At 39.0% G+C, this 16,459-nt stretch overlaps 1 protein-coding gene across 1 annotated transcript; it reads right to left on the reverse strand.

Moving 5' to 3' along the window:
• Positions 1-28: 28 nt before the first annotated feature.
• LOC141434249 (solute carrier family 22 member 6-like) lies at positions 29-15,219 on the reverse strand (the record flags this gene model as incomplete). Its single annotated transcript, XM_074096634.1, is given in 11 exon segments — positions 29-324; positions 582-709; positions 3,700-3,893; positions 4,368-4,463; positions 8,612-8,738; positions 9,386-9,516; positions 9,783-10,024; positions 10,944-11,065; positions 12,359-12,521; positions 14,410-14,571; positions 15,145-15,219. Coding segments are annotated over 11 exon segments (1,503 nt in total). The 3' UTR covers positions 29-247.
• Between the last annotated feature and the right edge of the window lie 1,240 nt (positions 15,220-16,459).

The raw sequence follows: 16,459 nt of genomic DNA on the forward strand, positions 1-16,459 counted from the left end.
ATATGGGAATTCCAATGTAAGCACAATGTGTTTTATAATCAGTAATTTACTAAAAGTAAGATTTAAGAGATAAAAAATCAATACAAAACAACAAGAATGGGGGGGGGGGGGCGTTTATAAAGTGGCTCGGTTTTTGTTCTCTAGGTTTTAAACGTGTTAGTGTCGGAGACAAGCCTCCTCCCTCTCGGAATAAGGCTTGGACTGTTAGTTCCTACGCGGTCCCAGTGCAAATTGGGAACTTCCATCATCACGACTCTTGATTCTTCGGTGGAGATTTCCTCAGGAACCTGTCATCAGGTAGAAATGATGCGATGACAGCTGATGCTGTAACACAGAGATAGGCAAATTATTTTTCAACACACTTGCTCGTAAACAGTGTCGGAACATGCATGTTACCTTGGTTGCCTTGAACCTTGGTTCAAAATCTGTCGCGTCGAAGGCGAGAGTTAATGGAGATTATACAATTATGATCAAAGAGGACTACAGACACGTTCAGTTAAACTTATCTATCTGCTAAAACTTTAAATACTTGTGATAAAACTGGTCTAGTAATAAAAGATAAAAGCAGTTAAAGAACTTACAAGCAAAGATAGCGGCAAAAAGATAGAATCCCAAATCGCAGTTGCTGAAGAGAAGGAAATTGATGATTTGGATGCCGGCGAAGCTCGTGATTCTTCCTGCCGTCATGGTCAGAGCCATTGCCATTGCCCTAAAACATCAGGTATCGATTATTCAAAAATAATCAAGTAACGCGATTAGTTTTCTTCCAGTGGGTGTTGCCAGTAGGCTTGCAATCCGGATAACCGGATATCCATATTATCCGGATATCCGCCATTTTCGAATCCGGATAGGAAGCTCTTCATTATCCGGATAATTTGGATAATTCGAATATCTGATATTAAGCGCGCGCTCGCGCATTGTGAGAGGTTAGTCTAGTGTATGCATACACACAGATACATTTATTTTTGTATTAGGAAGGTTAACATGCAATACTTATTAGTTAGGTTCATTCTTAACATCTTGTTTGGTAGTGGCGATGATGAATTTTTGGTAAATGTGTATCTAAGTAACATTACTTACATACATATGTGTTTATTTTATTAATATTATTATATTTTATGTATTTTTTCAATCTTCTATATATATTTTTACCTTACATTACACACACCTGCTTTGATCACCTTTTTTCTTGATTCTATGTTAATAACATCGTCAGGTCGAATAAGAAGGTAGAAGAAGAGATCGCTTTTTAGCGATTAGACCCCTGTTTTCTCGTCTCCTACCCTACCTTTTATGTTCCGATTTCATTTTATAATGAATGTCTTTTGGTCTTAAATACAATACGCTTTGTATTGTATTGTGTTATTTATTCTTATTCTGTGCCCAGCAGTGGGACGTATATAGGCTGGGATGATGATGATGATTTATTCTTATAATAGAGCAAGAGCCCGCAAGAGCCAGACCTTCGTTATAGTATCGTTATAATCCTTCGTTATAGTCCGACTACAGGACCAGAGCACGAAGCCTATTCCTTTGCAGCGGGGAGTCAGACAAGGAGATGTGATCTCTCTGAAACTGTTCACCGCTGGATTGGAAGATGATTTTAAGGTTCTGGCCAGGAAAGGACAGGCATTAACAATAATGGGGAGTACTTCACTCACCTTCGATTCGCCGACGATATTGTAGTCATGGCTGAGACTATGGAGGACCTAAGTGCTATGCTCGCTGACCTCAGCAGAGTTGTTTCCGACCGAGTTAGCTTAAAAATAAACATGGACAAGACGAAAGTCATGTCTAATGTTGTGCCAGCTCCCGTAATAGTCGGAGGCTCTGCGCTCGAAGTTGTTGACGACTATGTATACCTGGGACAAACGATCCAGTTAGGTAGGTCTAACTTCGAGAAAAGAGATCACTCGTCGAATCCGACTCGGCTGGGCAGCATTCGGGAAGCTTTGCAGTGTTTTTTCGGCCAAATTACCGCAGTGTTTGAAGTCAAAAGTCTTTGACCAGTGCGTGTTGCCAGTGATGACATACGGATCTGAGACGTGGGCGCCAACGATGGGCCTCATTAGGAAGCTCAAAGTCACTCAAAGGGCTATGGAGAGGTCTATGCTCGGGGTTTCTCTTCGGGATAGAGTCAGAAATGATGATATCCGCAGTAGAACTAAGGTTACCGAAATAGCCCGAAGAATTGCGAAACTGAAGTGGCAGTGAGCGTGCTCGCAGGACTGATGGCCAATGGGGTTAGAAGGTTCTCGAATGTCGTCCGCGGAGCGGGATACGAGCCGTCGGTAGGCCTCCAATAAGATGGAGCGACGACCTGGTTAAGATCGCTGAATTGCGTTGGATGCGGAAAGCACAAGACTGGTCCGAGTTGAGAGCCTTGGGCGAGGCCTAAGTCCAGCAGTGGACGTCTTTCGGCTGACATGATGAATCGAATCTACTCTCGATTCTGAGTATTTCTGAGCAAAGTGCTTTCCGGTTTTCAGTTATATTAAAAATTAACACCGTGCATAAAAAAAAACTTTCAGCTTTTAAAATATAACGAAGGTTTGGCTGTCGTGGGCTCTTGGTCCGTAAGGCAAAATAACAACAAGCAGGAGACAGAGAAGTTATAAAGTGTTTTTAAGTTATTTCACTCATTAAAGTGACAAAATAATGATTTTTACGTGCGTATAACAATTAGTGATTAAGTTAATTAACACGATTCGTCTGATGAAACAAATTTTAAATTGTTTTTAGCGTTTTTTTAAATGTTTGGAAAATTATTCAAATTATTCAAAATAACCGGATATCCGGATACTGAGATTTCAAATATCCGAATATCCGGATAATAAAAAGTTACCGGATAGTGCAAGCCCTAGTTGCCAGTGATGACCTAATGGCTCGGAGACGTGGTCTTGGAATAGTCCAACCTCTTGGACCTCTTGGAGATGATTTGCGTTTTTCTTGATTACTGCAGCTATAATCTCCTTTTAACCATTCTGCTTGAAAACTCAACAAGCTCTAGGTTCCCCTATGTTTGTCTAGTATTATTTATTTATTCCACAAAAAGTTTATTACCGTTTCTGCAGGCTATTTAGAACAAAAAAGACTTGTTGGAACGGATTACCTCAAGGTACGGTTTTAAGTCGTATCTTGTACAATGTTTAGGTACACAAATGGTCTAGAATTATCAATATACTATTCCAACGATAATGTAGCTAAGGCTACGGATATAGTCAATACTCATACGTCAAAGTATCAAGTGACGTATAGTCATACGGCAAAGTCTTAATTTTCCGTATTATTATAATAATGAACAAATCAAATGAAACAAATTTTTTAGGGGTATATTTCACTCAAAGCTGAGGATTTCCATACTGTAAGTATATTGTTGCTAAATATGAAAATCTATTAAATATTCTTCGATCTTTGTCGGGTGTTTGGTGGGACTTCTGATGTTTTCGCTGCTAAAGTGAATGAGGTGATGCTGAGGAGGTACCTGTATGTCACACGAGACCTAAGTTTTATTTCAATGTGTTGTTGTCGCACGAGTAACTATTTTATGAATCATTTTACTTTGTACTTTTGGTCTCTATGCCGCATACAATTTTGTGGGCGATTTGTAAGAACTGAAAGTATGATCAGTGAAATTTTGTTCATAACCTTTTGTTTATAGCCTTTATGTATTTTGACTAAGACCTCTAGCCCACTTACCTCAAATGCGTAGGGAACAACGCAACGGCTATAGCAGTGTATAAGCCCATAACGATGATCCCCATGAGAAACCCTCCGAAGAACACCGAAGTGCCAATGGTATTGGGCACCAAGTTGACCATGATCCCACAGAAGCCCACTACCGCTGCTACCACCATGGCGGTGTTGCGGCGACCCGCGCGGTTCACTACTACCTGCAATTGTAATAAATTGAGCATGTAAGAGTACCGACGTAGCTCCAAGAATATGCCAATTTAAGGGGCAATGGGAGGGCCACGTTGTGCAAAGAACAGATAACCATTGGGAGAAAAATCCTTGGTGGCGGGTACGAACTGGAAGACGAAGCGTTAGTAGGCCTCCCATTAGATGGGCTAACGACATCGTGAGAGTTGTGGCAACCGGTGGATGCAAGAGGCGAGTTGTTCATTGCAGCGTTCTAAGGAGGAGGCCTTTGTTCAGCAGTGGACGTCTTCTGGCTGATGATGATGTTGATTAAGTAAGTATGTAAATCGTGGTTGAAATAGGATCCTTTATAACAAGATATTTACCTTTTCGGGCGAAGATATTGAAAATTGAGAAAAAAACTTCAGCGAAGGCTAATGGAGTGATAATGATAAACGCTACAAAGACTTAGCATGACAATGTGTAAACAATAAAATCTAACTTACCACAGTAAGGAATGCATTGATGACAGATTGGAAGACGCCTACCAGCAGTACTATCAAAAGCGATGTCGTGTTCAAAGCGCAAGGAACGGCATTGGGCTGCAAAAACAAATTCATTCGTTGCTGATTTTGAAGTAATGTCCCTAACATTCACAGAAAACGGTCAAAGTCAAAATATAAGGCAAGGAGCCATGTTTCCTATTATAGTGAAGGGATCCACCAACACTAAACTTGGAACGTCAACTAATGTATGAAAATATTTGTCGAGCACTATTAAAACATTTTCAAAAGGGGCTTGGAAAAACTAACCCTAACCTGTTGAAATATTCCGTTTAATTTTATGACTCCTTGTATTAAGCCCTTTAAGTCGATCACATTCAGTCAGTCATGCATTACAGAAATCAAGAAACATGACAAGTTGTTTTATTAGGTATGCACTTAATTGAACAAACAACGGTGGTGTCGTTTGGAGGACACTTTCTTGGCTCGAGTTTTTGCTCATTTACATAAGTCACGTGGCTGCTATAATGTTTTTATAGTTAAGGCCTGTTGGAACTGACATGTGCATTCATTGATCAAAGATCCATAATAAAGAAAGATTTTTCATCTCTCCTGTTCGGCAAGTTTAATTTTCATGGGTAGATAGCCGGGTGGAAAATTGCGTTTTCTCCTCTAGGGTGGAAAGTTTTTTTTTTAATTTTTCGATTAGCCACGGAGTCGAAGATAATTGAGTTACGTCAATGACACTTTTTTTCACGTTTCGGCATGGCCATCTAGATACACGTCGTGACCAAGGAGCTTATATACAACACGCCGAAACAAGAAATTTGATCTTTATTACGTCTCGAACATATTCCATCTCTTTCTTTAGGTAGGTTAAGAAGGAGATGGAAGTCATTCGTGAAATGTGAAAGAAAGAGATGGAATATATTTCTCGTTCGGCGTTCAACCTCCAGTTTTGTATATAAGCTCCTTGGTCGTAACCAACTCGATTTTTTTTCATAGTCGGCCGTGGCAAGTGGCCAGGTCGAAAAGGTACCGTTGGAGGTTGGATATAAGTAAATTAAATTTATTATTATTCTAATTTTTTTGTAGTATTTTACTTTCCTCACAGTCGAAATGAAAAGTAGAGTGTCTAACTCGGGTGAAATTACCCATTTCCCCTCGAACTATGTGAAATGGTCACTTTCCACCCTTGGTTATCAATCTACTATTTCATGGGTAGACAGCCGAAGTAATTTTTTTAATTTTTCGATTAGCCACGGAGTAGAAGATAATTGAGACGTCAATGACACTTTCTTTTCACGTCTCGGCATGGCCATCTAGATGCACGTCGTGATCAAGAAGCTTATATACAACACTGGAGGTTGAACGCCGAACATCCATTTAAAACAAGAAATTTGATCTTCACCACGAACATATTCCATCTCTTTCTTTAGTTAGGTTAAGAAAGAGATAGAAGTAATTCGTGAATGTGAAAGAAAGAGAGGAATATATAAATAAGTAATAAAGGTCACTTCTTCGTTCTTCGTTCAACCTCCAGTTTTGTATATGAGCTCCTTGGTCGTGACGTGACCAACTCGATTTTTTTTTTTACAGTCGGCCGTAGCAATTGGCCAGTCGAAAAGGTACCGTAAACCGTTGGAGGTTGGATATATATAAGTAAATCCAATCCTACTAATATTAAATGCGAAAGTTTGTGAGTGAGTGAGTGAGTGAGTATGTTTGTTACTCTTTCACGCTGAAACGGCTGGACGGATTTGGATGAAATTTGGTATGTAGATAGCTGAACATCTGGAATAAAACATAGGCTACTTTTTATCCCGATATTCCCACGGGATAGGGATAAAATCTCGAAATATCAACCGCTGGGCTTAGAGTCATGAAATTTGATAAGTAGGTAGCTGGACGTTTGAAATAACACATAGGCTACTTTTTATCCCACGGGATAGGGATAAAATCTTGAACTAATAACCGCTGGGCTTAGAGCCCTGAAATTTGGTATGTAGATAGCTGAACATCTGGAATAAAATCCATTGGGCTCGCGTGGGAACTACGGTCCAAGCCCTCTAATTCTGAGAGGACGCCTGTGCCCAACAGTGCCCAGCAGGACTAGGATAGGCTGGGATGATGATGATGATGATGTTCTTAACACAAAACCCTCAATTTCAATCACAAAATCTAGAAAAAAATATATACATACGTATATGAAGAACATAATCGGATTTAATAGGAAGGAAATTTGAGAGAGAGAGAGAGAGAGAGAGAGAGATATTTATTTACAAAAATTTGACACACGAGCGATTAATATTTTGCTTTCGAAACCCACAAAATTGCACCGAGCTTACAATTACTTATAAAAACATCCAAAAGATGGCGCTGCCTGTAGATTACATCACGCTATCGTTTGACTAACTTGGAATCTATAAGTAATTTGAAGCAATAATCCTACTTCCTACTTATCCTTACTATTATAAAGGGGAAAGTGAGTTTGTTTGTTTGTTTGTTTGTTTGTTTGTTACGCTTTCACGCCGTAACTACTGCACCGATTCCTATGAAACTTTGCATACGTCATATTAGAGGTCCAGAATAAATAATAGGATATTTTTTATCCCGAAAAAAATTGCCATTCCCAAGGGATGACCAAAAGTTTGTTTTTGTATTCTAACCGCGGAGCTGACTGAGCTGACTTAATAATGTGTTAAAAAGCATGCTTGCTTGCTTGCTGCACCATTTCTTGCATAATCACATGCTTGCTTACACGATTGCTTCCACGCTTGCTTGCATGATTTAATGCATGCTTGCTTGCATGCTTGAATGCAGGCTTGAATGCATGCTTACTACTAGAACTATTTCTTGCAAAATTTCATGCTTGCTTGCATGCTTGAATGCATGCTCGAATGCATGCTTGCTTGCACTATTCCTTGCATAATTACATGCTTGCTTACATGCTCACTTACATGCTCACTTGCATGCTTTCTTGCATGCTTGCATGCTTGCTTGCATGCTTGCTTGCATGCTTGCTTGCATGCTTGCTTGCATGCTTGCTTGCATGCTTGCTTGCATGCTTGCTTGCAGCAGAGCTTGCAACATTCCTTGCATAAATACATGCTTACTTACATGCTCACTTTCATGCTTGATTGCATGCTTGCTTGCATGCTTGCTTGCATGCTTGAATGCAGATTTGAATGCATGCTTGCTTGCATGCTTGCTTGCATGCTTGCTTGAATGCATGCTTGCTTGCATGCTTGCTTGCATGCTTGCTTGCATGCTTGAATGCATGCTTGCTTGCATGCTTGCTTGCATGCTTGCTTGCATGCTTGCTTGCATGCTTGCTTGCATGCATGCTTGCTTGCATGCTTGCTTGCATGCTTGCTTGCATGCTTGAATGCATGTTTGCTTGCATGCTCGAATGCATGCTTACTACTAGCACTATTTCTTGCAAAATTACATGCTTGCTTGCATGCTCGAATTCATGCTTGCTTGCACTATTCCTTGCATAATATAATTACATGCTTCCTTACATGCTTGCTTGCATGCTGACTTGCATGCTTACTTGCACGCTTGCTTGCATGCTTTAATGCATGTTTGCTTGCATGCTCGAATGCATGCTTGCTTGCACTATTCCTTACATACTTGCATGCTTGCTTGCATGCTAGAATGCAGCTTTGAATGCATGCTTGCTTGCATGCTCGAATGCATGCTTGCTTGCACTATTCCTTGCATAATTACATGCTTCCTTACATGCTCACTTGCATGCTTGCTTGCATGCTAGAATGCAACTTTGAATGCATGTTTGCTTGCATGCTCGAATGCATGCTTGCTTGCATGCTCGAATGCATGATTGCTTGCACTATTCCTTGCATAATTACATGCTTGCTTGCATGCTTGCTTGCATGCTTGCTTGCATGCTTGCTTGCATGCTTGCTTGCATGCTTGCTTACATGCTCACTTGCATGCTTGCTGGCTTGCTTGCTTGATTGCTTGCTTCTTTGAAATGTTAATGGTTAACGCGAGCGAAGCCGCGGGTAAAAGCTAGTTTATTATAATTCTCATTTTTTTTCTACTATTTTACTTTCCTCACAGTCGAAATGAAAAGTAGAGTGTCTAACTCGGGTGAAATTACCCATTTCCCCTCGAACTATTGGCGCTCTCCCTTGGTTCGAGCGCCAGAAATTTCTCGGTTGAAAAGGGTCACCTTCCACCCTTGGTTATCAATCTACTATTAAGGTATCAAGTTATATTACGTCAACGGGCATCTCGATATCAGCGTTGAGTATCTCGCAGATCGTCATGCCGTCGGCCTCTCCGATTTCTATCATCCTGATGACGCGATTGGCAATAGTGGGCAGCCACGTAACGAAGGATCCGGTCCTGTAAGAGATTATAATGGTGATTACGTGAATCTGAAAGCAATGGGATTTTGGAGAGCAGGGTTTTTTTAGGAAATTCATGGTGTGGCATACTAAATCATCTCCATGGGAGTCCGAATTGGTAGGATACTCACATTGGAACAAAATGTCATAGTTTTTTTTTTAAATAGGCTTATTATTGATATTAACAGTTAATTGGAGGCGCTGTCATCGTTCATCCACCATTACCTCTCATATTTCGTTTTCTAGAATTTTTTTACCGTACATCGGCAAAACCTACAAGACGCTGGCAAAATTGTCCTCCAATGGATAGAGCCATTATTTTTCTAAAAAACAACAACAACAGTTAATTGACATGTTTTTTATAAACTGTGAAGGCGCGTTTCTTTACATGGCAGTGGCGAAGCGTCCATAGAATCCCACTCCCATCGTCTTGCCTAATATTTACAAAATAGGCCAGCAGAACATATGGGATATATGAAAGTTTTGAGCAGTCTTTGCTTCGGTTTTACCACGGAAATCCCTGACGCCACACCACTATACATAAGTACCAAATTTTATCCCGCCGTTCACTCTGGGTGAAGGAGTAAAAAATAAACACACAAATTGTATGGATGGATCGAATTATTGGTAGGTAGGATACTCAACAGTTGAAACATGAAGAGGAAACTCAAGATGATAGTGTGTTTCAGTAGTGGCGCCTTGAAAAGCGGCACTAGTTGATCTTTTGCTGTCAATCCCATATCACGCAGCAAAACTTCAGGAATCAAGCCTTTTATCTGAAAACAAAGTGTTGGGTTAGGTTAGTTATTTCATGAGTTATTTTCACACTATTCTGAAAGTTACAAAATTTACCGCTATTTTAGTTAATTACAAACTTAAGAAATAATACTCGTTCCTAACGAACCCTACTACCAAATCCAACAAACAAACCAAACCTACCACTACCAATAAACCATCAAACCAAACTACTACCATCACCAAATACTACCGCTTACAGTAATACTACTTGAACTAAATCACTTAGTAGTTGTGATAAACTCACTTCCAAAACAGCTCCTTTCTTATGGTTGACTCTATGTATAGCCGCTAAGATTTTCAAGGCCCTTGGCTCATCTCCCTTCACTAGAGCAAACTTGGGGCTCTCTTGCATGAAGTAGAAGCAACAGGCGGCGACCAGGCTGGGCAGGGAGTACACCACGACCAGGGTCCGCCAGGAGTTCCAGTAGATATCCAGAGTCGAAAGATAGAAGGAGAAGGTAAAGGGGATTATAGGGATAGCTAGCGCTGAGAACAAAGAAAAGGCGAATTAAGACTATAACAGAACGATAACGAAGAAGAAGAACATTGATTTACAACGTGAACAATACAGAAGAGGCACACGCACACGTAATACAAATAAACAATAAACTAATTTAGAATCTCAGCCCAATGTATTATTTAGATTGATATTGATAAATATATATAACAACAAGTTTAATAACAGTGTTTTACACGATGAAAGCAAATACCGCCTATTCCCGTTTAATTTTACAAATTCTCGTGTCTGACGTGCTAGCAATATCAGCTGTAAAGGTGGTTTTCCACCGGCGAGGCGAGACGAGACGAGGCCTCACATCACTCAAAATCACCATAAGTTTGATTTTTAATCTTTGCAATATTACTAGCATGACAGTATTGTGTCATATCTATTTTAATTAGATTTATCTGAACGATTGAAAAGTACTTATTGGATTAAACCAGTATTTCGTAATACAAGCCGTGGTGAATACTTTGGTACGCAAGAGCAATCGCAATCAAACATCCGCTGTCAAGAAATTGTATTTTGCCCTGAAAATCTATCAACTTCGGTCCATTGGTTTTTTCGTTCTACTAAAAAATGGGCTGATAGAACGACTATGGATAACCATTGCCATTGATTTTATTATAAAATAAAAATAAATATCATGGGATACTTGACACCAATTGACCTCGAACCAAACTAAGCAAATCTTGTATTATTCTGGATACTAGGCAACAGATAAACATACTTATATAGATAAATACATACTTAAATACATATTAAACATCCAAGACCCGAGAACAAACATTCGTAATATTCATAAAAATATCTGCCCCGGCCGAAGCAGCCCGAGACCTCAAGCTTCGTAGTCAGGTTCTCTAACCACTTGGCCATCCGGTGGTCATTGATATTCAATTTTATTACCTGCCATTATTCCCTGTGAGAGCATGAATATGCTTGAAACCAGCAGCACCACCAGGTTTCTTTTCCCCATCGGTACGCACTCGCTTAATAACGTCATTGATAACGTGTACTGTGCTGCTGACCTTTAAATACAATAATTTAAGTTTTTTTCTACTGCTATGCTTAAAAATTTAAAGATAAGTACCATCTTGCTCGCTTATCCTGCCGTGAAGCAGTAGTGCTTGCACTGTTGTGTTTCGGCGTGGAGAGTAAGACAGCCGGTGAAATTACTGGCACTTGAGGTTTCCCATCTTAGGGGTAACCCTCTAGGTTGGCAACGCATCTGCAATAACCCTGGCGTTGCAGATGTTTATGGGCGGTGGTGATCTCTTACCATCAGGAGACCCAAATGCTCGTTTGCCATCCAGTCGAATAAAAGAAAAGGTTAGATTAAAAAAATCTTTTTCTTACTAAACGATCAAAAATACTAACATGATTGGTGACCTGACTCTAACTAGTTTCCAGGTTCGCCTTCTGAAAGGGCAAGGCCCTTGTATGATTAATACGAATATGTGTATACAAGTTTATTCGTTACCTAGTAGCTCAAGTTTTGCTAGTCTTGGACTATGACAATTGACGTAAATTGCCCCATGATATGAAGAAAAAAAGTTTTTGGTAAAAAAAACATTTTTAATTCAAGCTTTTCCTGCCGACTGTACTTTTTCTTGACTGTACTTGCATTGCAACCCAAACTACATTTAGATTATTCTATTGTCACGCAATTTACATAAGTATACCAGGTTTCAAGTCAATTAAACTGCTGGAAGTTGGTCGAATTTAACTTGCAGGATTTGATTACAGACAGACAATGGGACAGGTGAAACTAAATAAAAGCTCGTAAAAAGGCTCAAAGTGGCGGCAAAAAAAATTGTTTAGCTTAGTGTTTTACTAACACAAGCTAAATCTTCATGAATATGAGGGCTACCTTGAGGAAACACGACGTCACAGAAAAGAAATTGAAGTTTGGATTTGCTGACAGGTAAGACGAGAGAAGGATTATTTCTTGTCCGCAACCGATTCCCGGACTTGGTAATCATTTTTTTTTATTCGACTGGATGGCAAACGAGCAAGTGGGTCTCCTGATGGTAAGAGATCACCACCGCCCATAAAAATCTGCAACACCAGGGGTATTGCAGATGCGTTGCCAACCTAGAGGCCTAAGATGGTATGCCTCAAGTGCCAGTAATTTTACCGGCTGTCTTACTCTCCACGCCGAAACACAACAGTGCAAGCACTGCTGCTTCACGACAGGATTTGCGAGAAAGATGGTGGTAGCAATCCGGGCGGACCTTGCACAAGGAATCATGTAACAAAACCTTTCTGAAAGGTAGAAAGGGGACTATTCTATCAGTAAAAACTTCTTTACTAATACTTACAATAATGAAGCGATGAACTGTAGAATCATCAGCATGATCCAGTTGACTGAGATGGCACTAACGGCGTTGATGAGAGCTGATGACAGCAATGACAGGATGAGCATGCTGCGCCGGCCGCGAGTGTCGCCCAAGTAGCCCCATAATGGAGCACCGAGAATTAGGCCTAATGTAACATAAAAGTTGGGTGTGAATAATTGAAACATATTTCAACCTCATTATTGTGCTAATCACTTAAATCTCAGATAAGCAAGTAATTAATTAAATATGTTTCATTCAAGTAAATATGATACAGATATTTATTAAGAAAAATTAAGAAAATACAAAATATCCATAGGACTAAAACTACTATTAAATTAAAATAACTAAAACTAAAACTTTAATTAAAAAAGAGAGGTGGGCCTCTTGGCATGGTGCCCATCACGCAGGCAGCATTCCCGCGTTGAACTGCGATTGAGATTCTTTGCGCGAGAAAGCTGCCAGCGCGAGGGTTGCCTGTTGCCTCCCTTAACCTATTGCTGAGCTCCCTGTGTAGCTCCAGCGCACCCTTACCCCAAGGACCTAGAGTCTCGACGCCGAAAGCAAAGAAATGATATTGGGCGCCGAGACAGCTATATTTTGTGACCTTGAGGCGTCCCGGGCGTCTGCCGCCGCCCCCGCACATTTGGTGGTTGCTGGTAGGTAGGACGCCGCCAGGGTATCTGTACAGGTAGCGTCCCACACCAGCGCACGGCCAGTCTTCCAGGGTATCAACGACATTCCGTCAGGGCGCTTGCCATCGCTCCGTACAATCTGGGGCTCCAGAGCAGCGGGAACGTTGGCACTTAGCAGTAATTAATCGATTCTTCATTTATTTAAGTTTACCAAACGAAGTCATTCATTTAATTCACATTTCTGAACAACATGGAAGGACGAGGGACATGGAATGCCGTTGGCGTGGGATGTTACATGCGTACACGACGTTAGCCCCGTCCCACGTCCAACGGTCTGCGCGGAAGCAAGGGACAGTGCAGACGATGCCCAGACCGTCAAGTGCCGCAAATATGCCTTTCTTAAGGTTCTTTCTTAATCAATGCTAGAAAGCTGTAATTTTGCACGAATATATACATAAAGTATGCCAACAAAATGGTATAATAAAATTAAAAAAAAATCATTTCCTCCCATAGACGTAAAGAGGGGGTGGTTTTTAACTCATCCAACCTTGTAGTGTGGGGTATCGTTGGATAGGTATTTTAAAACTATTAGGGGTTGCTAAAACGATTTTTCGATTCAGTGATTTGTTTGCAAAATATTCAACTTCAAAGTGCAAATTTTCATTAAAATCGAGTATTATTCGAGATTCATCATCAGTTTCAGTTTACCAAATGATGATTTTCAAGAGCAAATGCACGAGTTACTACTTAATATATCAAAATTCTCCTTTTTTGAAGTCGGTTAAAAAACCAACAGCCCAAAAAAAAAATTCACTTCTCATGCTCGTAAAGTTCGTGTTTATGCTGAATTTAGGCGACATAAAATGACTTTTTATGCTCTAGTGCATAAAGTAAAATCTTCGTCTAAGACCAAGGCAATCAGGTGTAAACAGCCACAAACAAAGAAGTTTCAAAATATTAAAAAATATATATATAAAACTAAAAAACAATCAAAATAGATCAATAAAACTAAAAAAATATAATTATAATAGTAATTCGTGAACAATAAAAGAGGTACATAGTAAGGGCACAATTGATTCTACTGTAGCTATTTCATTTCCTCTATAGGCTACTACTTTAACCAAAACTAAAATGGAAAAAAAGTCTTGATGTTTAGAACTCTGTTGAGTAAATAATGGCAACTTCTGCAGTTGGGACCCGTTCAAATTGTGTTCGTTCAGTAAAATACATAATCATAATCATAATCATAATATACACACACATATATACATCATACTCTTTTGATGCTCCAGTTAAAATTATAACTTAGAAGTATATATAAATGCTTTACTTTTTGGTTTTCGATGGAATTGAATTGATCTGTTGTGTGGGATATACACGTATTAAAATTATCTCACTGACCAATGACAGGTGCTGCGACCAGAATCCCTCGTTGTGAGCCTGTAGTCTGCAGCTCACACGCGCTGGCAGGCACCACGATAGTGGAACCATACACCAAACACGCCATGGATATGATGGCCAACCCAGACAGCATAGTGTTCAGGAAGCTGTAGAGACCGAACCCTGGAACGGAGTTGTGGTAACAGAATGGAAACTAGGTACGATAAGGATGGAACAAAGCAATTTTTATTTTTGTGCTGTTCTATGAAATATCTCGAATCATTGTGGTTTACTAAAGACAAACGACAACTAAAAGCGTTAATAACCAATTGGGAAATGTTTCAACAACTTCTTTTATCAATATCATATTACATAACAAAACTTAGATCTCAAATAAACAAAAACTATACCTCAACTTTATTATTTCATGTGCTTTTGGGCAAATACTACCTAAAACTCTAATATTTATGCCCTTGACTGTACAAAAACTTTTGGAAAGACCATCATTGCCAAGAAGAATGCGCCACAAGAACCTTGGCAGAAAGTCCTTTTTTTAAGCAAAAAATATATTTAATTCTTTTGACTATTAAAGCTCCCAAAACAAAGCGATTTAGAAATATGTAGATAAAAAATATAAATTATTTAGGTTACATGTCATTATCTAAATTTTATAGGCATGTGGGGTCTCTTGGTTAAGTACCTACCTAACTCCAAACATCTTAGGAGATGAGATCTACTAATTTTCTTCTTACTCACCAGTTTTGTCGAGAGCAGATTCAAACGATATCTTTCCACCATTATCTTTACTGTTTTCCATTTTGAATACTGGTATTTACTACTATCAAATTAATCAGGTACTTATACCAATCGGGGACTTGACCAACTAAACGTATCAGCAGATGACAACATTAAAATGTAATTGATGCTAAAATATATTTGTGAAATAAATTGAAATTGTAGGTTTTAGTACAACAAATTGCTTATAATAAATAAATAAATATTTTAAATAATAACAAACGCGGTAGCGCTATGTGGTGCCACGCGGTAAATAATCAGCTTTCGTAAAATTACAATAAGATGTATTAAAATTACATGCATGTATTACAGTGCAATAAAATTCTTCGATTAGCATACATTTATCAGTGTTTTATTAGTGTTTTTAGAGTGTTTGTCTGATATTATAAGGTCATGAAGGAGTGGCTTACAGACAGCGGAAATATTACAAATGTAACCTTTTGTGGGATCTTATCGCAATAAAAAACAATAGGTACTATCTTATTTATTAGTTTATTTTGTAATCATAAGGTATGAAATATTCTATATTAATTGTCAAACACCTTTCTGTCTATACTGCGTGATTTAACTATGTAGGTACAATAAAATAATGTTTCTGTTCCTTCTGATGAGATTTTAACTTCACTATGAAAATTCAACGATATATTAATTGGACAGTCATTACCTAAGTCATTATTCTGGCCAGTGCTTAGAATTTCTGATTTTTATTCATTATAATTACTTACGTCTTACGTTCCGTCCTTACGTACGTTACATAGGAAAGCTAAATGGTTGTCTGGAAGAGATCACTTTTAAGCGATAAGACTGCCTATTTGTCTATCCTGCATTTTGTTTCTATATATACAATTTTTGTACCAATTTGTGGTGTGCAATAAAGAATTAGTAGTTCTATTGTACTGAACGTCATGAATTTTCTTTTGGAGTGAGTCTTAAAATCTATCAATCTGCAGCCACATTTATGATATTTAACAATTATCTCAGTTTTTATAAATAAAGAAGTTTTTATTTCGCTAAACCTTTATATCAATTTACATTCTTATTTTTGTATTAGGATAATTTGTTTATGGTACAATTTGACCTTATACATATTAAGTCAAGGGCAATCATCGCTTGGAACACCTGGATTATTATAAATATCCACCCGAGACCTTCCAGCGCTTACACGTAGTAGGTATAATGATAGTGGTTAATTACATTGCGCGCCCTGTAAACAAACCTTTAAAATGAAGTTCGGCTTTGCCAGCCATATTCGGGCACATAATAAACAAGCCTATAG

The sequence above is a fragment of the Choristoneura fumiferana genome, chromosome 13, assembly GCF_025370935.1.
Source record: "Choristoneura fumiferana chromosome 13, NRCan_CFum_1, whole genome shotgun sequence".
NCBI classification, from domain to species: domain Eukaryota; kingdom Metazoa; phylum Arthropoda; class Insecta; order Lepidoptera; family Tortricidae; genus Choristoneura; species Choristoneura fumiferana.